At 41.5% G+C, this 26,627-nt stretch overlaps 3 protein-coding genes and 1 pseudogene across 8 annotated transcripts in view; 3 read left to right on the top strand and 1 right to left on the bottom strand.

Annotated features, from left to right (window-relative positions):
- LOC131282330 (protein boule) overlaps positions 1-2,560 on the bottom strand; it is a 37,654-nt gene extending 35,094 nt beyond the window's left edge. The window contains exon 1 of the mRNA XM_058311761.1: positions 2,469-2,560. The gene's annotated coding sequence lies outside the window, so the exon portion shown is untranslated. The remainder of the gene's footprint in view (positions 1-2,468) is intronic.
- Positions 2,561-3,443: 883 nt separating this feature from the next.
- LOC131281997 (RNA-binding protein 45) lies at positions 3,444-8,150 on the top strand. 6 transcript variants are annotated; one of them, XR_009188659.1, is made up of 7 exons: positions 3,466-3,522; positions 3,651-4,092; positions 4,641-5,495; positions 5,571-6,121; positions 6,195-6,358; positions 7,210-7,636; positions 7,695-8,150. XR_009188659.1 is itself a non-coding variant. In XM_058311398.1 (5 exons), exons 2-5 carry the CDS (start codon positions 3,891-3,893, stop codon positions 6,267-6,269), a joined length of 1,683 nt encoding a protein of 560 aa, XP_058167381.1. In that variant the 5' UTR covers positions 3,466-3,522; positions 3,651-3,890; the 3' UTR covers positions 6,270-6,545. The 6 variants fall into 6 exon arrangements, 1 of the variants encoding a protein (XP_058167381.1); XR_009188658.1 differs by having other exon boundaries at positions 3,444-3,522; positions 3,737-4,092; positions 7,210-8,150; XR_009188655.1 differs by having other exon boundaries at positions 7,210-8,150.
- Positions 8,151-13,340: 5,190 nt separating this feature from the next.
- On the top strand, positions 13,341-13,961 carry LOC131294034 (putative nuclease HARBI1; annotated as a pseudogene).
- A 2,191-nt stretch (positions 13,962-16,152) lies between these two features.
- On the top strand, positions 16,153-25,871 carry LOC131281319 (phospholipid scramblase 2). Its single transcript, XM_058310637.1, has 5 exons — positions 16,153-16,403; positions 18,994-19,180; positions 24,942-25,432; positions 25,502-25,660; positions 25,738-25,871. Exons 1-5 carry the CDS (start codon positions 16,275-16,277, stop codon positions 25,795-25,797), a joined length of 1,026 nt encoding a protein of 341 aa, XP_058166620.1. The 5' UTR covers positions 16,153-16,274; the 3' UTR covers positions 25,798-25,871.
- Positions 25,872-26,627: the final 756 nt, after the last annotated feature.

Raw genomic sequence — 26,627 nt, 5'->3', positions numbered from 1 at the left:
ATCAAAACATAATAATTTGTTTCCATTCCGCTTTGCTGCTGCCCAGTATCCCCGAAGCATCCCTTCGGCATAATCACATTCCAATGCATTATGACGCTTTTCGGGTGCATTCCGTGTGGCGAGCGTGCGAAAAGTCCCTCGTCGATCTGCATTTGACCGTATGCATGTGTGCGAATGTGTGTGACAGCTAAGAAAATTCATTTTGGCAGCCTCGAAACCTCTCGAAGGACCTTCGACGGGAGACGGGCAACGGGCGAGGTAAGGCTAAAGAAACAACAACAGTTTTAAGATCTTCGTTTGCACAAAACCTGCTTCCCAAATCGCACCCAGTGGAAAGGCTGTGCAAGGATATTTACATGCTTCCAAGCCGTGGCCCCCTGTTTTGTCGACCACCACCATCGGAAAACAAACCACCTTGAAAAGTGGTGCGGCAGAAGGCAGCGGTACGGATGGGCAAGGACATGCCATGGAGTAAAAGTTGCCCCGGACGAACGCCAGGTCCTGGCAAACAAATGCCGAACAAATAAACCGGAAGTTGAAGCGCGCAGAAAGGCGGGCAAGCGCGGGAAGGCTGGAGAAAGAACAACCAGGCACACCATGATGCACCATTTTCCAGCGGGTTTCCTTGAGGCGGCCGCACCGGTGGAAGGGTTAATGAAGGTAAACATCTTCCGGAAGAGTTGTTGGTTTGGGTGTTGGGTGGAGGATTTTCTTGTTTTTCACCAGGTTTCCACCTCAAGTGCAGCTTTTTACTGCATGCCGACGTGAGAGTGTGAGATTAGGAAAATCGTTTTCCATTATGCCCCCAAAAGCAGTTTCTCTAATCGATGCCATCAAACGACTTCTAAGGTATTCAATAACCTCTCGAACATTTTGATTAAATTACTTTTTTTACGATACACGTGATCATGATGGTTATTGGGAAAGCAGAATATTATCTTGGGTTAAACGAAAATTTGGTGGCGGTTTGGACACAAATTGCGAAGGTGTTCTTGTTGCCCCTGAAGGATAAACATTATTCACAAATAATAGGAAGGGTTTTCTGGATAATATACTCACTCGTCTCAAGCGCAGCAGCTCGGAATGCCACGTGGAAAAGCACCGTTTTTTAAATAATTTTCCGTTGTCAACAGACAATTAAATGAACCACACACGATGCGGGCCGGATCTGTTGAAGATTTTAGGAGATTTGTTGTACGAGAACACTATCTGGCACAGTTTCACACAAACACACGTACACGAACACACACTCACACAGGCGCCAACAGGATCGATGCGTTGAACCCTTGACGGAAAGAGGCTCCGTGCAGATCGGAAGCGGAAAGACGGAAAACGTAATAACACGAGATTCTTCACGAAGTAAAACACTGACGATACCAAGCACCACACTCGCTATGAAACGGAATATTGGTAAAAAGAAAACATGTTTTGTATAATCATCCCGTCATTCAAAGTAATAGAAACGTCCTGATCAGATCAAGTATGTTGGGAAAGTATATAGTAAACTGGTTTTAACAAATTTTAAAATAACTCTTCTGACCTTGTTTGTTTGTTGTGAGCAAATTGTTTTAAGAAAACAGTTTCAATAGTTTAGGTAATTGCTGACAAAATCCTTTTTTCGTTGAAACAACATATTTTTCTATTCTGTTATTCCTTTCGGAACCAGCTGAATTGCTTTTTGCCCTCTCGTCGTCCCTGTGCTTAGATCAAATTTAAAACCCAAAGAGAGATACGCCAGAGAAGAGAGAGAGAGGAAACCAAGGGAAAATATAGAGAGCGAGAGAGAAGCAACGATTGAGAAAGCTATCGGTCAAATAGGCAAACGAAGCGAGACGGGTGTACATGCTCGTCTTCATGTGCAAGTGCGTGCGTGCGTGCGTTTTTTTTCGCAACGTATCAAAGAAAATGGAAACATTTTAAAATAGAGAAACACAACAGCCTGCGTGTATGTAGATGGGGGAGGGTGAAAAGGTCCCGAATGACAAGAGCGAATTAAATCGCATAAATTTCAGACCGAACCGTGCACAAAAAGTCTTTTAAAATCGTACAACATTCCTTCGGTGGGGATACCGACGTTTTCTGCAGCAGCTGAAAAGCTTTGTGCTTTTACTCCGATGGATGACACCTGTGTTCGGGAAGATGAAGTGCATCGCCACCAAAGCTGCTCTTCATCTGGTTGGTTAGCTATTAGAGAAAAAACGCAAAATACTTAACACTGTTCACCATAAAACGGGACAAAGGTTTGAGCAGAGGTGTTCGAGGTCCGAATTAAACTGACTGTAAAGAAGTGCACTAAACACTATCGGGGCACCGTAAGGTGCATAAGAAAAAAAAAGTTCAACAGGAACGAAGTCACGAAAGTATTGTTTTTTTGAAATTTTCCCTTCGCACTGACCGTCCGTCCATTGATCACCTGTTTTGTTCGTGTTTCACACCACTTTTGATTAAAGTTAAGCCCAGCTATTTACCCTCTCGTCAGCAAATCGGTGATGATGATAGAGAAACTTCTACACAAAATTTTCACTAATCAGATCGAACAGGTCGCAGAAGACACGATGGAAAACGAAGCTCACTCCTACCGATTGCTCGACTCGACTGTGACTAAAGTCGAAGGCAAGGTAACCAGAACGAAGCAATATTTGTCAAGGTTAGTTCACGTAGGCGCAACTTGACAGACCAACATAGCGCCATCTTGGACGTCATGATAGCAACCCGGTTGACAAAAATTCAAATTTTTTGCAGCTGTCATGTAGTACCAGCAAGTTTTTCCATGGCAGATTGCTGGGACTCTTGCTGGAACTACATAGTACCAGCAACAATGTCAATTTCTGTCAACCGGGAACACAATCGTTGGCTCTGTCAGCTGCTTATTCAGTTTTAGATACAATTCCAAATGAGATCCGTTTTCAAATCATGGCTGCACTATTTTTCCTTATTTACACCTGAAGTAATGCAATGAGTCTCACAAGAATATTTGTCAAGTACAGGCTGGCCCCGATTTACGGCGACACCCGGATGAAGAATGGAAATGTATGGAAAATTATTCGAATATGGTAGAGGTTGTTAGCACTGAATACCTCCCAACCAGCAAGTGAGGTCATCATGATTACTGAGACGAAAACTGTCAGTTTTCTCAACGTTCAACGCGCCGCGTCGACTCTGCCATTTTTTCGGTTTTGTTTGCGTCTGAAAACTTTGAAATTGGTTTTATAAACGCGAAAAAAAACAATTTTGGGCACTGGCCGAGGCCTTCGTCGAGGCCATAAGTCCCATTTTGCGACGAAAAACTTGGGTCGGCTTGTATTTACGATTCAACGTACGTATAGATTGTCAAATATTCACTTGCACATGGATGCCACGTCAATGGTATTAGCTAACCTGGCTCTCAATATTCACTTTGAACACTGTTGACAGTGATTGCAAAGCGTCACGCAGTCGTGAAAAAGAGATCCCTCGGTTGTCATAGCATTTTGTGCCCGCGACTGAAAACGAATGCAGCAGTCACAAAGTGCAGTATTTTCCGTACGATTAACAAATGTTTTCGTTTGTTCTGTCCAGTAATTGTGTATGGTAAACAATATCAGTGTTCGTTGTTGTCAGTTGAGCCGTGCTGTGTTGTGTGTTGGCAAAGAATAACAAACGAATTGCAGTGCCCCGTGGTGGTTGCGCCCGTGCTTTATGTGCGCTTTTCTTCTACTTCCTGGCGTGTTATTTCATACGCCAACTATTTACCTAGCTCGTGTATGCAGAACGGCAGTCCTATCCAAGTAGGTTTTGATCGAAGCTCATCTTAAATCAGAGCGAGGTCACAATCGAAGCAAAGTCAACCCCGTAACAATCGCGGTCCACCGACCGACCAGTAAGCAGCGACGCACCGAAAACAGACAATCATGGCTGACCGACGATCTGGCGGATCGAGCCGTAACAATTTCGCCGACGAGAAGAGCCCCGCCGATATACCGCCTATGTCGCGCTTGTTTATCATCTGCAGCAAAAGCGTTACGGAGGAAAACCTGCGCGAACATTTCGACAAGTTTGGCGATATTGAGGAAATTTGGATCGTCAAGGACCGCTCGACGGGCGAAGGCAAAGGTAAGATAATGGACCAATCGATTGGGAAGGTGGGGGGATGCGTTTACTTGTACCTATCTGGTTCATGTTTTCCGCCACACTCGGTACACGGAACGATATCTGAAAAATGGAAATCGCATTGCGCCTACTTTGCCTACCGCTCTAATTGTGGCACCGTTTCGGTGCAACGCAAAATCAAGTTAAATAGGAAAATTGCTCGTAGTTGTAAGGGTGGGAGAAAGGAGATACTGTCGGGCACGGTAAGGAATTTGTAATTCTTCAAGACAAGACGAAGACGGAGAGACGAACGAAACCGAAACGTCTCGCATCGAAAAGATGTTATGTCTGGCGGACTTTCATTGGTTTTGTCAATTTCTTTTGCGCACTCGCTCCTTCTCTCTTTGGTTTCGATCTCTCTGCCGTTTTCGGTCTCTGTTGGGACCGAAAGGACGGAACTGCGTTTGACATTCATCGGCGTCTAAAAAAACAATTTAAACGGAAACGTATCCGCTTTCCTTCTCTATTCATCTCACTCACCATCTGTGTACTGTTGTTTCGTCCCCCGCAAGGTGTTGCCTACATAAAGTACGCCAAAACATCCGACGCGGCCCGAGCCCTCGAGGAGATGAACGGCAAGTGTGTCGGCGACAATACACGCCCGATCAAGGTCCTGGTGGCGGCCAATCGGCAGCAGGGTTCACGCAAGCAAACCGAAAACGAGGAGGAAAAGTACCTGCGGCTGTTTGTCATCATCCCGAAGGACATGACGGAGGATGCACTCCGGGAGGAGTTCGGCAAGTACGGCACCGTTGATCTAGTCACCATCATACGTGACAAGGTGACGAAGGAAGGGAAGGGATTCGCGTACGTCAAGTTTGGCCGGTTTCTGCACGCGGCCCAAGCGTTCGAGGGTTGCGATCCAAAGTATAAGGCGGTGTTTGCCGAACCGAAGCCACCGCGTAATGCGTCCGTATCGTCCAACGAAAACTTTGGCGGGTTCGTGGGAGGAGGTGGCGGCGGCGGTGGTGGTACTGGCGGTGGAGGCGGCACTGGCGGAGGCACCGGCGGTTACGGTGGCGGTTCGAACAATGCAAACGGATTCTCCGACGACCGTCGAACGGGCGGTCCGGGTGTTGGTGGCGGCGGTGGTGGTGGTGGTGGCGCGGGGGCGATGATGGGATTCGCCGCGATGGGAGCGGGTGGTGCGAATGATCGACGAACCGGTGGCGGTGACCGTCGGGGTGGTGGGGCCGAGTTCGGAGCGTTCAGTGGATACGGCGGTTCGAACAACAATGCGATGGTCTCGAACGGGAACGAGACGGCCCTCACCGTCCTGTGCAGCCCGGTACTGAACCAGGATCAGCTGTGGCGTCTGTTCGATATCATTCCCGGGCTCGACTACTGTCAAATCAATAATGATTTCAGTAAGTTCCATAGAAAACGGTTCCAACTATTTGAATAGTTTTATATAACGTGATTCTTTTTACTTTCCTTTGTAGACAATCGAAACGTGACGGCCACCGTCGTGTACAACAACGGTCAGTCTGCGATGTACGCACGAGACAAGATCCACGGGCTCGAGTATCCACCGGGCGAACGATTGATCATTCGACTCGGGCACGAAACGGTCGGTACAATGTGCACGATCGATCCGTTCAATGGAGGTGGCATGGTTGCCAACCGGGGCGGCGTCGTCGTAGATGCTTCGGCGCGAACGGGTGGCGGTGGCGGTGGTCCTCTAGCTGCGCCGGTAACTTCCTGTTCCATTGCCGCGGACAGAGAGGCGGCATTCTGCAGCGTACCCCTACCGCCACCGCAACCGATGGCCAACCCGAACGCCGAGGTCGCTCAGCGCTGCTTCATCGTGTGCATTCCGAAGGCGCTGCCGACGAGCGTGCTAAAGCAGACATTCTGTCGCTTCGGCGAACTGATCGATGTTTATCTGCTGCCGAACAAAAATTGCGGCTACGCCAAGTACGCCTCGGAAGAGTCGGCCAAGAAGGCGATCAAGCAACTGCACGGAGCTGAGATTCTGAGCGTTCGTTTGAAGGTGCCCATCATATCACAAAACCAGCGCGCATTCCACTGGAGCTTTTCCTAAACTGCACTGCTTTAATTTTCAGGTATTGGAAGCCGAGGAGCCCAGCAATGATCGGCGGAAACGGATGCGCCACGATGAGCGTATGGAAAACGAGTAGAAGCTGAAGGCGGCCTCTCTGTAACTGCGTGTAAAAGAAAAGAAAACATACACACTGACACCAACGCGTGCGTGCTTTTCAGGATTCTGGTAAATATTACTTCTCCTTATCAACATATTTAGTAACATTGTGTTTCGAATGGATAACCTGCTTGGAAGCACAACATTTTTGGTTCATGTACTTGTACGCGACAAATAGACATAAACAGATTTAAAATCCTTCTGATCCGTTTGCTTAAGACTGACAGACTATACCTTCAATTGAAGCTAGTTTGCCATCTGGCTGTGAAATATATTAGCATTGTATGAAACTCTTATGTTCAGAGCACTGGAAGGATATCAAATAGTGTATATAAAATAATGTTCATTTTCATTATGAATAATTTGGTTTGAAGATGTGAATACCTTTCGGCGTCTTGATTTTGTGTTCAAAAATAAATTTATTATTTCTTTAACACCATTTTAACTTTTAGCTGTCTAGTTAATCGGTCCTTCTATAAATCTTCATCAGAGAGAGTATTGCCACCCGTAGTTTCGTCCGTACCTTCATACCATGTTTTTGTCGTATATCTCAAACATTTCCTTATTTTTGTGTTCTGAAAAACTCAATATTAAACTCAAATTTACTTGGTTTTCTTTATTTATTAACTTTAGAGTATTATACTTACACACAACAAATGTTATGTCTTCAAATAAATAGTTGCATTGTTTTTAGTTACTACTTCATTCATTTTGTGGTCTCTTAACATTCATAAAACAAATTCAATTTCTAACAAAACTCGGCATTCATGTCCGGTTGGTCAACCGACAAGATTTCGTTTCCGCCTTTCTTGTGTTTTATGTCGTTTTATGTTGTACGTAACTGCACATAACCTTTCTTCACATATGCATTTCCTTAAAGTTGATCTTCTTAACACAGTAACCTAATTTGTTTTCCACAGAATTCATACACTTCTTTTTAAACGCAAGAGACGCAATGAACAGAAACAAAAGCCAGAAAACAGAGATTATGAAACGAGAGGAATACTAGTGTTACTGCTACTGTAACGTACCTACCTACTACAAGAACGTACTACTAGAACAATATTCGATACTTCAAGAAGTACTGTCCACGAGTTGAGCACTTCTACTATCACTTCTACTGTTACTAAAACTATTACTACTAGAACTGAACAATCCCAAAAGCGAACGAGCGTACGAGAGTGGACAGATAAATTGAGAACAGAAGGGAACGTGCAGAATACTCACGCCAGCAAGCTTCGCCCGGACCACACTACCAGAACCCAACAGTGGACCCACACAGAGAAAACTACACCTAGTAAAAACAAAAAAAGGACACCAAACAACCACCAGCGGAACAAAAAAAAGGTGACTCCCTTCTCAGTACACATGCATAAAAGAAAACCCTGACGAAGAAAACTTGTAGTAGCAACATTACCAGAACTCGGACGGATCGATCGGCCAAGCGCGCGCGGGTGCTTCTGTGCCTTCCTGTTCTCTCCGACCCACTACTACTACTTGATCTTGAACCCCACTCTGCCGGACTAGGACCTTTCCGGACGTTTCACATTGGACCGCAACTTGGACCCCACCTGGACACCACACGCACGGGACGACGCCACGTGTTGAAAGTACGAACCAGACGGGGAATTGCGATTGGGAATTGTTGTTGAAGGCAAACCGATTATCACGTCACATTCTATCATCACGTCACATCCCCCTTATATCTTGTTTATTGAAAAGGTTTGCTGATTATCAGATATTACGTAACGAAGTCTTGTACCGAAAATGAGGGATATAGATTTGGGATCATATGTAACTAGAGTTTTGATTCTTAACTCATGCAATTTAACCGGTGGATTAGTATGTTCTCTACAAAAATACGAAACGTAACGGGTACGAGCAAACAAGTAGTAAAATACAACAGAAACAGGCCGATACCGACGGAAGAAGTATCGAGGAAAAAAAAATACTACTATTCTCAGCGTATCGGCGAGCTCGTTCCGGTGACACCAGATAGAAATACGAAATTTGCAAGCGAGAACGACACACAACACTTGATACAATAACGCGTGTCAGGGAGAGACTATAGGACAACGTGCGTTAGAAGGTAGCGCATCCAACGTTTGGACGAATGGGGCAGTTCCACGACAGAAAACGATAGATACCAGCGGTAGACGCTGGTAGACGATGGCAATAATTTCCGTACTACTGAAGACTAGGATAAGAGATCGTTCGATCGTACATGAAGCATGATGGACCTGCAACATGACAAAAACAATAGGCACAATTTATTATCTCTGTTTAATTTTCTAGCGTGTGTATTATGTACTTGTTTACCTTGCTGTAATATGTCTATTGCTTTCCAGAGCTAAATTATTTTTTCTTTCTACAACATTACTGAGCATACTACAATCGAGATTATTACGGGAAGGAGTGATCAACGGGTAGAGCAGCAACAAAAATTAAAATTTATTGATGCAAATTGTAAATTAATTGGGAGCGATTATTGTTAAGGAGATAGAGCCACGATTGCGTTTTTGCCAAATAATTGTGCGAGATGTAAACGGTACACGCCGTTAGATTGTTCATTTTTTTCCTCTTTCATGTCGATGTCGATTGTTTCGTTTTGCACCCTAACGTGTCGGATACGTTTTGTAGACGACTTTTTTGTAATCTATGTGTACAGCACTCTGTTATTAATTGGATTGTTTTACATAATCGAATCTTCGTGTTGCCTCCCATTTCTGCAAATTGTCCATATGCACAAAGAATTCGCGACCGGTCTTGACGCCCTCCTTCTTGTGTCGTTTTAGTTTTTAGTTATAGCTGTCGGAAAAACATTCTAGTTTTAGATTTTTGTCGTTTCGCTCGAGATTTCGTGTATCGCGTACTAGTTTATTCATTAAGGTGTATTGATTGTTTTCCTCGATAGAAAGACAATTTTGTAAAAGCTAAAAAAATCCATTGCAGTTTAGATTCACAAATATGGATTCATTCGACATGAATCGCAAAGTGTGTGTGCTCAGTCTTTTTACCTAAACCTTTCATGCCAATTCTTTTTGCTTGTTTAAAAAAAACATACATATGATCCCGAAATGGAATTTTCGATTTCAGCATCCTATATGTTGCTCCACCAGGCTTAAGCTAATTAATTTGCTTCAATCAATCATCAATCTTTGTACCATAGGTTATAAGGAATATGTTGCGAGCGTGCTGAAATTACTATATTTTTGATAACTAAGTATGTCGTGTAGGTTTCTAAGCTACGGTCGGCCTCTCTACAGGGTAATGCGTGCAGTGCTGCGCTAAATAGTGGGCAATCGAACAAATGAATATCAATCTACGCTATCTTCTACAGCTTTACCCCCTTTCCAATCACACCTAAGAAGGAAAGATCCTTCCCCCTCCTCCTCCTACCCTTCATGTCGAGAGACAACAGGATAGTCCTACTTCGCTACTTTTTTTCACTTATATCTTCTACGCTAGCCACATCGCAAATTTACCATTTTAAGTTGTCATCATCACTTCATACAATTCTCAGCGAACAGTTGCCAGAGGATGGTAATTATTCGTTCCCTGAAGATGTCGTCGACTTTCAAATAAACATTTGCCAATATTTACCATTTAATATAAGGAGTTTACGTATGACTTTTTAAGTTTGTTTTATCAGTTGAGAAACGTATTTTCTGTTGAAAAGTTCTTCATGATGGTAAGTTGTGACTATTAAATCCAGACTCTAGATATGAAGATTGTTTATTAGGATCGCGGTAAACGAACAAAGATCATGATTACACAAGCGATTATGCTTCGTTTGCTGTACCTTTTACCATAAGAGAAAGTGTATCAGCTTCAACTTTAATGAATTACACAAATTTTAAATTTCCTACTGTTTTTGAATATCATCTGCTTAGAAAAGGCATTTTGTTGTGTTCACGAGAGCATGCCACAAGGATACTAGAACGAAGCAAGTATTTGAAACATCAGCTATTTTAAAAATTGGCCTATTTACTAAAATTCAATTTAAAATTATTTCAACTATCATTTTAAATTGTGACCATGTTGTGCAAAGAAGCTTGTTCGTCTAACCTTGGTCATAAGGTAAATATTTTGGTCTTTCAGGTCTGCTGTCAGTTTCGGAACAAAACGGCGAAGTGTCAACAGCACATTAAGTGCAACCAGTTGAAGCAGACGAAGCATTCGTGGTGGATGTAAAAAAAAGTCGTGGTTAGTGTTTATGATCATTTGCAATAGAAAATTGCAAAATATTGAGGCCTTGCGCCACAAAACGCATGAAAGTAAATCAGAAGAAGTAAGGTGGATCAGTGGTGTGTTTATTTGTGTATGTTGAATCTGCCGAAAGTTTGTGAGTTTGTTGGGAATTGTTTGTCGCTGTGAATTGAAGATACTTAATTGAGCTTGGATGGATCGCTTCGATGCTGGTTATTACCGGGTAGTACATCAAACACAACATCATTTTTAAGGTACTGTGAAACAATTGATTGAAATGATCCTCCTTTATTTAAATTTTACGGTAGGTTATGTACCATTGCGGGAGCAGCTGCCAGGCCGGTGCTTCCTTTCCGGAGCTAAAAATACGGCGTAAAATAGGGTTCCCCTTTCGTTAAAGTGATTATTTTAGATTCGAAGAATTTGCCTCCGTGCTACTTGGCTTGCAAAGGAAACAAGGCCTAATGACTCACCTACCTTTATAAGGATACTGCTTACGCTAAGTGCAATAGTTTACCTTTTGTTTGCATTTGAAATTGCATTGGCATGTTTTTTCTGCAACATTGCATCGCATCGCATTCGGTTTCTGTTTCTGTGAAAAGTAAAATAAAAAATTGGCAGCCGTGGTTGTAAGAGGAGATGAGTTTCTAACCAGACGACCAACACAAGATGCGCTATGCCGTCGGTTTTTGCTTCAGACGCGTTATTTCACCCCTCCGCTATCGTATTTACAAATTATCTTTCAAAAACAAACATTGCTGCGATGGAAGAATGTTGATGCAAGTATTCGTTATGGCTGGAAAGAGCTAAGCAAACGACCACTTGTGGCAGCCCACTCTTTCTGGCGAGGAAACGCGCCGTCTTTTTTTAATGCTGGTTCATATGCTTTGGTTTGTTATGCTTTTCATACAATGTATGATTATAAAGATCTTAATATTCATTCGGTACTTCATCTGCCTTTTAAACGGCGATAAAATATTGTAGGACCAGCTTGGTATTAATAAGACAAAATTAAATATGCCATAAATGTCTATGATTGCATAAACTGATTCAAATTTGAAGCTAATATTTTTATTATTGTAGGTTCTGGGAAACGTTACACGAGTAACAGTTATCAACACCGAATATCAAGGGATGAATTCAGAATTCGTGTAAAAGGAAAAAAAAACTATTTTGAAAAATTACAGTCTGTCAACCTAACCAACCATTTCCGCATGCAAATGTTCCACGTCATGGCTGGCGGTAATTGATCAAATCGGGTGGACTGACCGGCCAAACTACCCTTACTTTCACTTTTTCCATCGATCGCGGAGAGACGTCCTTTCGGTGTGTGACAACGTTGTTCCAAATCCGATAGAAAGTACGGCAAACGAACCTCTTCCAATTGGACCATCGGTTGGTCACGCACGAAACATAAGTCCTACCGGTTGATTGTTACGCTCCCCGGCGTCATTACTTTCACCGGCACCAAGCCTCAATGAGGTGTGTGCCCCGTAATCTATCCCACTTTCACCTTTCACCCTTGTGTTGTTCTAATTTTCGCTTGCTGCCAAACAATGTGTAGGATGGCAGATTGTCGGAATAACCGGCGCTAAGGGAGGCGCCTCCGGTTGGCAAATGCAACGCAAAGTGGGAGCGATGTGGCTTCGAACACGAACACTAACCCGCGTTTCGAAGGTCAAAATTAAATGGGGAACCGTTGTTGAGGGTTCTGTGCGGCTTTCAACCATCTCGTACGCGGACAAATCCGCCAAAAAAGATACAAAAAAAAAACAAATAACGCTTAATACGACGACTTGCATTGGCAGTTGTGTTGTGGTGGTCCCGTTGTGTTTGACGGTCGTTTCTTGGCTAGCGTTAGTGGTGGTGCACCGATTAGATATGGCCACGCGCGCGCAGTTGGGCCCCGGGGTGGAGGAGGGCTGAATGACGTAATGGCGCGCCAGTTTGGCGGCCAGTGTCAGTTTATGTTCACTTTCGCTGTAATGGAAGCGAGCCGGCTTTCTGCCGACAGCTACACGGCGACCGAGCTGGGAACCTTGCGTGATGTAGTGGGTAGCCAACATAGTTTGGATCAATATACTATTTGGCCGAGGGTTTGGAAGCCGGAGAACCCCCTCGACTGGCTTCAAGTTATGGAAGATCTGAAGTGCGTGAGAATAGAAGTGGAACAACGTGGAAATCGTTCGTGGGACAAGGTCTTTACGGCCCGGTAGGGCTAGCGAATGTAATCAAGTTTTCTTTTCAATCGCTTGGGCTTCTGGGGTAGGAAAATACTCAAGGCAAATAATGTCATTAACACCATTTGTAACTCCTAAACGTGGCCAATAGGTTTGCTATCACGATTATTTATTGAACAAAGTATTGTGTCCGTTTGAACCTAAATAGATTTTTAATTGAATCCATTTAAATGAATTTAATTTTGGGATCAATTGTTCATGATATACTTACTACATTTGCAATATTTAACTTTCTTACTTTAATTCAATATATGTTAAATAGTAGGACATAAATAACGCAGAATAAAGCAAACCCTTTTTTCATTCTCGTTGCTTTTATGTTCGAACATTGGTACCTATCGCGAAAGCAGTCGGTAAAATTTACCAACCCGTTTGATTATATCGACCGATAAATTTATCTACTCGAATTGGTATCGCGAATGTATTCAACTGAGCAGTCGGTAAAATTATAACAACCCATAAAAATACCTATCGAGTAGTTTCGCCGTCTGTCAAATTACCATGGAAACCTAGAGTTTGTTTACTTTTAACAACGCTACAATTAGTGCGACTTCTATCGTATCGAGAAGCATTTTAGTTCGTGAAGCATCCAAAAGATTTGAATGATAAATTCATTATTCTTTTTAAATGATGCGGAGAATGAAGAGGAGATAAATCTAGCAGCATACCGTAGGCGATTGAAGAAGCATTTTGATCCGCTTGAATTATCGGATAAAACGTAAGCGTATTGGCTCAACAATCGTTGCCACTGTTTTAACATGTTCCTTTTTCAGCTTCATTAACAATTACCGAGTTCCGAAGAGGGTGTTTGAAGAAATCCTTGCCAAAGTGGAACTAGCATAAGCATAAGCGTGGGTTATCGGCGGAAGAAAAATTGTGGAACAAAGATTTTTTGCTCAAGGGTCGTACTAACTAAGTGTTGGTATCGATTTTACTATGGCAATTGCCCAATCTACTTTTTCTGAAACGCTAGATCAAACTCTAGCCGCGTTGGAACGTGAACTAGCGGATTTCATAACCATGGATATGACTGCCGACGAAAAAGCAGACGCCAGGAGATTTTTTTGTAAAAAATTACCTGTCCTTGTGTAGTTATGTGCACCGATGGAACTCACATCAGAATTGTCGCACTTTACGACAACCCAATTCAATATTTGAATAGAAAAGGGTTTTACAGTTTAAACGCTTTAATGGTAAATATTAAATTTAACACTTCTTTATAAAATGCTTGTTGATAATGATCTTCTAGATATGTGACCACAGGCAAATGATCCTATTTGTAGATAATACAATACAAGCCCAATATCTTTATACTTAGAAGAAAAATGAAACAGTGGTGACCGAACGATGAAGCTGTTGGGTTTGTCTATTTACATATGATATTCTTGTACCCAATATTTATGATTTTTTTATTGTTGTTTAGGGGACTCTGCTTATCCTTTAAAACCATGGATGATTAAGCAACGAATATTTCTATTTTTCTATTTCTTTCTTATACATTCACGTACTTTTTTCTATCAAGTTTTTGACCTGCCATAATTCTAAGGTTGTCTTAGAGTGGTACAGGGTCAATAAGATTCATTTTATACCAAAACCAAATTTGCCACAGCTTCGCCCCAATGAAAAATACTGGGCAATCACAAAACTTTGTCTTAGGCGAAGTGGTGTAACAGTTAGAGATGTTCTTGGCAAGCAGGAAGTGAACGGAAATTGCGAAAACGGTGTCTCCTTCCACGATACGGGTGCTAATGCAGGAACCAAAAAACAAAATACGTGAATCTATAAGAACAGGGAACACAATGCATAACTGTACAAAAGAAAAATACTCATTTTTTTATACCGTTGAAATTTTTTGGAACCTCAAATTAATATACTTAATGAATTTTTGAAATTATAAAATCGATCCGACATCTCTATAAAATTAAAATTGGTCCGAAGTACGAGAAATACGGAACGTTTGAGGGGTATCGACCGACAACGGCAAATAAAAATTACTTAAATTTGTTTAAAAACGTTTTTTTTAGCAAAACGATAGAAAATTACTATTTCTAGGCATTCTAAAAGTTTCACGCCGATACGACAATCCAATCAATTGTTTTTTGAATATAAAACTACAATAACTACCCGTGTAGGCGGTTAAATAAAAAAACAAATTTTAAAACAAAAAAAAATTTCACCAGAAAAATAAATTTTTTGATGGACTAAAGTGGTTAAAAAATAATAAGAGAGCAAAAAATTAACACAGAATAACATTTTTACATTTTTTAAAATAAATCTTTCCACGGTCAACAGCTCTTTTCAGTATATCGGATGGGTTGAGGCAGTAGTTAAATATATCGGTCGATATAAAAAAAATGTTTCGTTCGCGATGCAAATTAAAGACTTTTTTAACAACTGCTCGATTTTTTCCCCACGATTTGTACGGTAGCCATGGCAATTGTACACGCGTTTTTACGGGTTGATAAATTTGATGCGTTGCGATACCATTCCGCCATTACTGTCATTATATCGGTCGATATGTTTATCGACCGGTTGTTAACTTGGTTCGCGATAGGTACCATTAATAGGTATACTTTTTTCTAAATGAACCTAATTAAATACGCCAGGACCTCAACCAAATAAGTTTTTTGTTATACATTTTTTCTGAAATTTTTGGCTACAACCAATTCATTTAACATTTTTTAACGTATACAAAATCTGGTTTGTATAACTTTTTTTTTCAAAAGTCTAGCAATTTTTACCCGTTTTGCTATAAACTTGTTTTTTTTTCAATTAATTTTTGTTTTATATGATATTTTATATATAGTGTACAGATTAATTTACCGAATTTGAAAAACGATATTTATCTTCCTAACTTATGCTAGTTGCCTTGAAGAATGTTTCACGTTAAAAAAAGATACTTTAAACGGGATAATACCCAACCCCAACTTTTCGAAACATAACTTTTTTATACAAAACCATAAAATTCCTTTGTTTTTCATACTGATAGGCTTCTTGTCTTATTTTAACTGTAACATGTTTGGAAAGGTTCGCACCACATTAATTTGACATTATTGAACGAATTATTTATTTCATTTTTTACCAAATATTCAGAGATGACTTGGGCGTTTCATGCGATTTGGCATTGTTCGTACGATATACAGAGGCGATAAGATTGTTGAAGATTAGTTACCATATTTTTGTTGCAAACACTAGCAAACAGTTGAGTTTAAAATCCTACCTCCCGATGGATTTAGTACAATATTCTTCGTTTTGCTTACTTTTGCACTGTACGAAGATCGAAAAAAATGCATTTGTTATCACATGGTTTTCCCAACATCCTAAAAATAACCTGATTGCTACTCGCTATTTGACAATTCACCCTCTTATCTTACCCTCTCACTCTTTTTACTTTCCTGTATCTTCCACAGCGCACGTGCGTCTTCCGGTCAGGGGTGAGAATACCCCGTTGATTTTTCCATTCGTGTACTGATTGTGCGGAATTTGAGCCACCTTCTTCTCGGTTGTCAACCGACTAACCGTGTACGAGCAACGATATGCAGCAACAGCCGCAGGCCCCGTACGCTCCGTACGCCCCACAGTACCAGGGCTATGACCAGGGTGCAGGATATCCCCCGCCACAAGGAGGTGGTTATCCACCGGCACAATATCCCCCACCGGGCACGGTAAGTTTGAGCCAATTCGTTTCCATGTTCAATAACGCTATGTTTGTTTCGTTTCGATGCTCACCGGTGATCTTTTTATTGGTTTCATGCATTCTTTTAATTTTGCTTGTTAGTTATTTAGTTACACCTAACAGTTGAGTTGAACATTTATTTTTTCCGTTTTAATGTTATTGTATACCATTAGTATGCAAATGGTGTTGGAATGTGTTAATGAAATTCTGCTCCAATGTTTGTCAAGTAGTTCGGGTAATTTATGATGTATGTAAGGTAATTTATATATGTAACGCCGAAAAGTATATTTATATATGTAGCGGTTAAAAAGCGCTGCGGCTCACCACCTCGATGGCGTAGATTTGAATCCCAACCGTAATCAGACCCTCCCCTGTACGACAGGACTGACGAAGGTTTGCATTAAAAAAATAGACAAATTTCATCGACTTTTCATGTAAAAACGGAAAACGCTTACAACTTTCTGTTGAAAATACAGCATTTCTTTTAAATTTAGTCAGTGGTTTGGACATACCTGGCCACAGTAAATCCTGCGCAAAGAGAATCGGAGAAGTTGAACGGGTCAAATATAATTGATATACTCCGCACTGCTAACCTTCCTTATGCCTCTCGACTACAACCAATCGAAAACACATTTACTACACCTAAAGGTAGGACCTATTCCAACATTTTATTGGTCATGAATGCCTCACAACAACTGAAAAATATCCTTACACGATTGATTTTGCTGGCTATGGCTGAAGTTTCGGCCAAGGACCGTAAGGCCGGCTGACTGGCCGTCGCAATATTGTTTGAAATACTTAAAAGATGTAACTTTACAAGAAAATTTACTTCATTCAATTAGCGTGGTTAACTTTTTAACGGGGGAAGGCATGACCAAGGCGGTCGTTAAGCCAAGAAGACGATTGTAATATTTTACAGCATTTAAAAGGAAATAAAAAAGAAATAGTCGATTTGCTTGACTACTTAAAATTCCTCTTACTACCGGAGTGCATTTTATTTGCATACATTTGCGCATTGCAGAGACGCTTGTGTGTGTGTAGCCGCTGATGTACCATGATCCGTAAATTAAACAAACTCAAATCTCGAAGCAAAAACTGCTTTGATGATCGTTGATTCACGCTGAATGGTGCACCTACACAGCGATTCGAGCATAGCGAGTGGATTGCCAGAACATTGGCTGATGGATAGATAATAATTCAGTGATATCAGCAAGTGGGGCTTTTGCACGCGATCTTCACCTGTGTGATGAATATCACCGTATGCTTGATTGATCAGATTGATGATGAGGTGCAGAAAAGAAGACGATTTTTGTAGTAGTTCATATGCGTTCCTATAAGTCTCTCAGATAAGTTGTATGATTGGATGCGGCATTAGATTGACGCAAACGGAACAGTATTTCACAACGATCCTCGGAAAACTTATTCATCCGATGATTCACTGGCTAAAACACCACACCATCGACATCCTATAGAGGGGATATTATCTATACAAATGGTATATGTACTGCCCAACGCACCATTTCGTGCTCGCCGGGAAGTGCGCTACACGAAAAAATACAGAGTTTGTCAACAACGCTGGGGTGTATGAATGTTTGATAACATTGTCTCGTATCGGCTGCCTCGGGTGTGGTGATGGTGGTTGCATAGCTTTCGAACGATGAGGGATATGTTCAGTTGAGTTTTTCATCGCTTTGCGATTGGTTCAATTTTTGCTAGCTCTCCCACTTTGACCGGAAGTATTTATTACTTTAATCACCCCACATCGGTACGGTTTGGTGCATTTTCGAACCGTTTTTAGCGCGATCGTGTTAAGAGGAGCCCATGGAACACAAAAAAGAAGAGGTGAGGTGTGAAAAATAAGATCAAATCCGTTCTATGACTAAGTTGCGGTTAGTGCTTGTTTTATAGAATGGTTTGTGTGTGAGGTTCACATTTGACGGTAGATTTTTATATTGTTATATATTATTTAGTTGCTTTAAGTAAACCAAGATAATTTACAATGTTCTTAACAACATGCGTGATGGTTTGATAGATTGTGCCTAACCCTGCTGTCATACTTATTGCTAAGGTTTTTGTTTGATGTCCGCTTTGGGTCTAATTTGTGGGTATTAACTTATTGTTGCATCTCAATCTTCTAGTTTCGCTTCAAATCAATTAGATGCTTATCTAACACACCTTATCACGCTCAGTTATGCAACCGATCGGTTTCCGTTATCCGTTGCGATAACGATAACTACGTTTGTATTGCAATGTCTTCATTGTTGAGGATTATTGTATTTGTATGAGGATTGTATTTTGTTTGTGAGCTTCGATTAGCACGTGCTTTTCTTTTCATTTTAAGTATTTTCTGTTATCATTTACAATGTCTTATCCATTTCTTATCGGTGTTGGACGTTTCTTCGATGTCGTGGATGTACTTCATTTCGCAATTGTTTGCTTCCATTAGCAAGGAGGTTATTGGGTAATTACATGTTTTCTTGCGTTGCATCTTCCTTTCCCTCTCGGTCTCTTTTTTCCTTCCCTGCCTCCCGAAACGAAGCAATTGAAAGAAAGATGTTAATTCGCTTCCGATCTTGCAGGGATCCCCGTATCCACCGGCACAGCCCGGATATGGGCAACCGATGCCAGGATATGAGCAACAGGGATACGCACAGGCACCACAGATGTACGCACCGAATCAGCCATACGGAGGAGGTTACCAGCCGGTCATCGTGCAACCGGGAATGCCCGGACATCCGCAGCCAATGATGATCCAAGCGCCACCAGGTGAGACGATTGTATAAATTAAGCTAGAAGCATAACTTCTGCGTCCGGGTATCTGCCTCTCACGAAGCAAAGCTTTCGCAAAGCCATATAAAATACAATGGGTGAATGATATTTATTTTCCTAAACGAAATGTTTCGTTGCATCGTTGCCTAGCGTAGCCAAACGTAACCGATTAATCAACTACAGTGTGACATAATTTCCTCCGAAGGGGAACCGGAAACGTAACAGATAAGGTCAAATGGCTTAGGGGGACAGACGTGGCACAATAGCTAGTTTCAATGAGTCAAATGTACGGACACAAGGGCGGACCTTAACTGTTGTGACCGCTTAGAGCATGTGTGCACTTACAGAAAATTGATAAAGCTTGTGTAGCAATGTATGGAGCGTATGTTAGAGTCAACACCATGTTGAAACAGTTGATAGATCGGTGGTGCAGGTCATGTCTAGTCAGCATAATATCAGAATTACACATTAGGTTAGAGAATCGTTATGTTTATTTACTTCCAATATTGTTATGTTTTCATACACGATCCCATAAGGATCTGTTAATGCATTAGGGAGAATTTTAACAGCCCCCGAAATGTAGATGTGTGAAGACCTTTGAAACAGAAAAGTACATCAACATATTTAAACGTATAATAAAGTAAACGAAAGCTTTCACAACGCGGTTGCTCAAAACGTCATTCGAAGATGTAAAGGATCTGAACCGCGCCATTTGGTATCCTGGGGTTGTTAATAGTGTTGTGCCTTATGAGTCTTCTGGCGAGATTCATTCATATGAATCTTTTGACGAGATTCATGCATATGAATCTTCCACCTAGGATTCATTGCGATGGATTCATTAATCTTTTGGGATTCGAATCTTCAAACGTTTATGAATCTTTCGAAACCTTAATGAATCTTCATGAATCTTTCATGGATCTTTCGCGAATCGCCACGATACTTTCATTGGCGTCGATCATGCGAGCAAAAAAAAAAACGGCTCCCTCCACCCATTTTTGGCTTATCACTTTTCATCAATTGATTAATCTTGCATTGAAAGATTCATGAATCTCTTACGAGGTCAAGAATCATTCAGATTCATGCATCTGAATCTAAATTACACAACTCCAGTCGTAAATTATTCACTTCATTCAATATGTTGGCTACTTTAGTATGGATTCCCGTCGAAAAAGGCATTATTTTCTCAGAATGTCGTCAGATATCTTGCCTCCCATGTGTTTATAACTTAGAATTATTTGTCTTACAATTTTTCATATTATATATTCTCTTTTAAACTTTTGTAAACATGTTTTAACCTTTGATCTGTTGATAGGAGCAATATGTTTTTACTTAGATTTTAAATAGTTATTTATCACTCGAAATAGTTTTGCTCTTGGGACATTATCTTACTCAAACGGATGGTTATTTGGATTGAGTAGATTATCAAAACAATGGATAAGTCTACTTGTTAGTATACAAACAAACATTTTCAGTGAATGGCACAGTTCAGGCTCCACCTAAAGTCTTTGTGGTACCTTGCGTCATGTTCCGGAGCTATTGATATTATTTTTTGACGCCTAAAAAATATGATTTTCAACAGAGCGTCATACTGGACTTATATGTAGCATGAGTAGCAACCTTTGATTGTTTATAAATGTACGTGTCGTGTCGCCTTTGACGTTGAATATAATTTCCGTTTGACACCCCTGCTCTTCATCAACCGGTGTAAAAAGAGGAATCTTTGCTAACGAACATCGCCCGATAAGGTAACCACTGAGAATTGGTTCAATAACCCTTTACCAACGGTTTCGTTCCACTCATGGACTTCGTCGACCCTTTAGGTCAGGGGAAAATGCACGCATGCATGCCCTCTTGCATCGTACGGGTAAACTCCCGCGGGACTCACTATCTATGTTCTCTACTGCAAGTGGACGTCCATCGTCTGTCGGGTCGCTGATTAGAGCCAGTGGAATGGATCGAAGATTTTAAATAAATCTCACAATAACAAGAATGTTTGCCTTTTTACTCTGCATGGCGCACTGCAGGATCACGGGGTAGAAGATTTTCTGTGTCGCGGAGGGCACTTACAATGCCATCCAGCCTTATTTAAATTATGATATCAAGCTCTCCTTCTTCAGTGCGCTCTTATCAAGACGTTCCCTGTTGGGTACAATAAAATCACCTCGTTTGGCGGAACCGACCAGATCTGGGAATCTTCCTGCATACGATCATGCCGAGTAGCGTGGAGATCGACCGGGCGAACGGTTGTGTTGCTGCAAGCAGGGCATCCAAACATAACCGAACGGACGGGAGATTATTGTAGTGCAGGCTAATAGGCAATGATAAGGTCAAATTAAATCCAATTGCTCGTATGGAGTGACTCTGGTTAGTCTCAGACATTACAGCATCCACCAGGGAGGTGTGAACCTTGTTTCATTCCTGTGCGAGAGCTCGAGAGGATTAGTTGTAGACCCATTGCAGTTCAGTGATTTAGTGCTTCAGTTCGACATACACTATGGTTCGTCAAATGGATGAGTCTTTCGATCGAAACCCTGTGTTGACCACGCCGGTGCCAGAGTTCGGTTCAGTAGTGAGTGTGGCGGAAAGTGTGGCGCAGGAAAGGATTCCTAGGAGTGGCAGTTCGGCGCAACACCGGGCACGTTTTCTGCTGCGCTACCTGGAAGAAAAGATGTTCGATCTCGGCCGGCAGCTGCACGTCCGCCAGGGCAAGGCATCGATCCGCCGGATACTACGGTTTATTCCGGGCGTTCGAAAGTCGGCCAAAGCGAAGGGTTACGAGCATCTGATCACGGACGAGGAGCGCAGGTTTGTGATCCGCGTTGGAAGGAACTGTTGGTTTAGCGTGCTAGTTATCTTATCTTTCCCTTGATGTGGGACGTGAGATCATCACGCAAATGGGAATGTGTTTGACCGTAAACACGAGTTGCCTGTGAAAGGATAGTTAAAAACGTTTTCATAAAAAAACCCAGAAATCGTCGTGTCATGGTTTGAGGATGGTTTGATTTGTGGAAAAAGGAAACATCCAAACAACTGCACTGTCTGTCCTGAGCACCTAAACAAACATGTTTGATGGCACGTACTTTCAATATCGTACGCATATCGTCACTCGAATTTTGTCTGACAGGGTTGCATGATTTAGACTTGTTAGGTCGTTGCTGCAATCTTACAATACTAATCAATATCCCTCATCCCTCGGTTGTGGATTTACTTTAAATTTGGTTTTTTTTCAGGAGAAAGGGTCACGGTATTCAGACTAGTGATGTGCGTTATGAGTAAGAGCTATTGAATTGCTTGATTCTGACGGATCCTCACGGATTGGGATTTGAAACCCAACCTAGAGAATCAGAAAAGAAGATTTCTCGTCGCCATAGCGATTCGAATCCCAAGGAAGGATCCGTATCCGAAGTAGGAATTCGAAACCCAAAAGTGAGAAAAAGAGTCACTAGTGGCTACAGTGATTTTTATTCAGCTAACAAATCGAATCCCAATTAGGGTTGCAAAACCTAATCAGGTATTCGAATCTCAAACAGTGACCCAAATCCCATAAAGGGAATAAAGAACGTAAATAAACTAGAGAGAAAGTGTGTTTATGATGTTTTTGTATCTGGTTGTGACTCCAATCCGTCTTTAGGATGCGATTCCTCGATAAGGTTTCAAATCTTTCTGGCAACTAATAACTCTTTTACTCATTCTTGGGATTGGGATTTCTATGTTTTTTTTATTCTATTACCTGCCAACTGAACTAAGCCATACAGTGACCGGCACGGAAAAGTGCCCACCTCGAAATTTTTTGATTTTCGTTCAATTTTTTTTTTCTTTATCCAACTAAATACACTGCAAATATTTTTTGTAACTCGTTTTATATGTTCTTTATGAGATTCACCTATGAGCTAGCGACAATAAACATATGTTAATTTTGAGAAAAAAATTATTAAAAACTTGTACCCAAAAAAGCAGTGACAAGAAAAAGTGCCCACTTCGAAATTTCGAGTTTGGCATAAACTTTTCCATTGAGGGCTAACCAATTTATTGCGTTTTAATATTTTTTAGGTTTGTTAGCACCATTTCTGATGTTTATACATGTATGATCACGTGTTTAATTCATGTTTGGTTGTAGATATACAATTTGTTAATATCAGGTTTTGGTGTCTCATTAATTTGAGTGTTACAATAAATTACATTCCATAAAATATGTTTTATGACATTCATTTACATTAAAGTAATTCATTCAAAGCACGAAATCCACAAGGCAGCGGTAGGAAAAATCACAATGAAATTTTAAACGTAGGCGGATCGCCCTGGTAGGGGAGACATGTGCAAAACAGATGCACGCATGGACACTAAGATCATTCGTGAAATCAAAAAAATACAAAAGTTACTGCCAGAGAGGTCATGGAAACACTTCACTCATCAGTTTTCGAAAGAACTATCCGTCGTCGGCTTGTTGCATACGGGTTACAGAGCAGACTTGCTAGGAGGCTTCTTTATATGGACATGACCAATAAGGCCAAGCGTCTTAAGCTTGCTGAGGAACATGCTGCTATGCCTCTAGAGTACTGGAAAACGGTTCAGGAGGCAATGCTGCAGGTTCGCCTCATACAGGGCACAGTATGCCATGAAGGGAGCAATATGGTGGTCTGGTGTTGTTTTTCGTCTAGTGGAGTTGGGAGCCTTGGGAACATTAACGGTGTTAAAACTGCAGATTACAACATAAACATAAACATCCTGCAACAAAATCTGGAGATTTCACTGATCCTGACGGGCCTTGAAGAGAAGTTCGTTCTCCCGGCGGGGGCAAGTTTCACGCAGCCCGGCGGGGCCAAGTTCGACATACTGCCAAGAAGACGAAGTCTTTCTTCCCGTCTTGTCGGACAAAACTGTTGAAATGACCTCCTCAGAGCCCGGAGGTTAAGAATTTGTGGGCAATTCTCGATGCCGATGGTGGACAAAACTGATGTATCGAATAAAAACGACAATTTTGAAGCTCTGATGCGCGCTTGAGAAGAATAAAATCCCCAAAAACTAAAAATCCTAGTAGAAAGCATGCCAAAGCGCCTTCAGCTGGTTCTAAAAGTTAAAAGAGAACACTAAAATATATCAAAATACATTTATTTTTACTTATTTTTGTGTATACTAATGAATAACTGAAATGGGCACTTTTTCTTGTCACTGCTTTTTTGGGTACAAGTTTTTAATAATTTTTTTCTCAAAATTAACATATGTTTATTGTCGCTAGCTCATAGGTGAATCTCATAAAGAACATGAGATACAAAAAATATTTGCAGTGTATTTAGTTGGATTACGAAAAAGATATTGAGCGAAAATGAAAAAAAATCGAGGTGGGCACTTTTCCGTGCCGGTCACTGTAAATTTGAACCTCACGGCTAAGTCAGTAACGATTTCTGTATATGTTGTTTTTTCTTCTTCTTTGGTTCTTTCGGTGATCGGCTCCATCCATCCCATCGATATGCTTGGGATTACAGTTTTTTGTAGCTTTATGTTGCAGTTGACTTATTTAGGTTATCAAGTTTGGTTGGACTAATTTTTCAAGGAAAAAGTGTGAACTATCAGTTTCTTGCTTGGAGACGCTTGATGCAATTGAAAGCTCCCCTCATACTGTGTACCGACAAGTTTAGTTATTAAAAAGTATTATGTATGAAGTTGTGCTACGTACAAATAGATACAATTTATTTAAAGCCAGATTTTATGTGAACTCATCTAATATTTTGTGTACTTCTTTGATCTACTTTAATAACAGGTGGTTGGATGCCTATTCCGCAAGGGATACCGAACTGTCCGCCCGGATTGGAATACCTTACTGCCATTGACCAGCTGCTCGTGCACCAGAAGGTGGAGCTGCTGGAGGCGTTCACCGGCTTCGAGACGGCGAACAAGTACACGATTAAGAACACACTCGGCCAGAAGGTGTACTGGGCGGCGGAGGACACTGGCTGCTGCAACCGTATGTGCTGTGGGGCGGCTCGCGCCTTCGACATGAAGATCATGGACACGTTCCAGAACGAGGTGCTGCACTTCAACCGACCGCTGCGCTGCAGCTCCTGCTGGTTCCCGTGCTGCCTGCAGACCATGGAGGTGACCGCACCGCCCGGTAACGTGATCGGATACGTCGAGCAGGACTGGTCCATTCTCACGCCGCAGTTCAGCATCAAGGATCAGAACGGCGAAACGGTACTCAAAATTTCCGGACCGTTCTGCACGTTCAGCATTTGTGGTGATGTAGAGTTTGAGGTATGCGTCTCATGTAGTTTAGTACGTCATTGGTGCAATCCTAATGAAATCTCTCTTCCGTACAAACAGGTGCTCTCCACCAATGGTGCACAGGTGGGTAAGATCAGCAAGCAGTGGTCCGGGCTAGGGCGCGAATTGTTCACTGATGCGGATCATTTCGGCATCAACTTCCCGATGGATTTGGACGTCAGGGTAAAGGCAACCCTGCTTGGAGCACTATTTTTGATCGTAAGCATAAGCTCATTCCCATGCGATAAGAAGAATTCTGGTAAATGACGTACATGATTTTCTCTTTTTCTCCGTAGGATTATATGTTCTTCGAGAAGTCCGGCAACAAGGAACAGGACAGGCCGGGAATGTTCTAGATCTGTTGAATCCGTGGTGTGTATGTTTACTACTTTTCATGCGGTGCTTCCTAAAACTGGAATTGAGCCGCCCCGTACAAGAGCCATTTTTCTGTTCCAAGGCAGAATTATTCAACGATGATCACGCATCATCGTTCATCCTTCCCAGTCGTATTGTTACCATACATACTTAACAAACTTAAGTCTGCCCACCATTACCCGAGTTCGTCCATCCTGTGATTCCAGATGTACGTTTTTACGACGAGAGCCATCATCGAAAGACCGAACCACACACGCACGTACCAAATGCACAACCAGAAAAAGAGAGGTAGTGGTGAGTTTAACGAAAACGTTCTTAAGTCCGGCACCAAAGAACTTTTACATGATTTTATCGACAAGCGTAAAAAGAATCGAATCTCTCAATATCAAAGTTGATTCAATTTCTTTTTGGCTCTGGATCACATGGTTTTGTTTATTAGTGTTGTTTAAAGAGTTGCAAAGGAAATGTTGGGGGGATAGGGGTTGTTTTCCACATTGGCAACAAGGCTTACCATGTGCGTGAGGACTCAAAGTAATTTGGAGCGATTTACACATACTAAAGGTTCCCGTAAACGCGGGTATGTTTTCTGAAACTATGTAACAATTTTCCATTATTATATTACAAAGGAGGAACATATTGCCTTTTGAACTCCAAACTTTGCCTAAAACTCAACGGTACCAGGATCAGATATAACAACAAGTTACTAAAATAATCTTAAATTCTTCAAAACAGTAGGGCCAACGAGGATCCTAAGATTCTAAAAACTTTTTGCAGAACTACAAGCTATGAACATTTATTCATATTAATCGTA

Source organism: Anopheles ziemanni, chromosome 2 (assembly GCF_943734765.1).
Source record: "Anopheles ziemanni chromosome 2, idAnoZiCoDA_A2_x.2, whole genome shotgun sequence".
Classification (NCBI taxonomy): domain Eukaryota; kingdom Metazoa; phylum Arthropoda; class Insecta; order Diptera; family Culicidae; genus Anopheles; species Anopheles ziemanni.
This window is presented reverse-complemented; position numbering and strand designations above follow the sequence as displayed.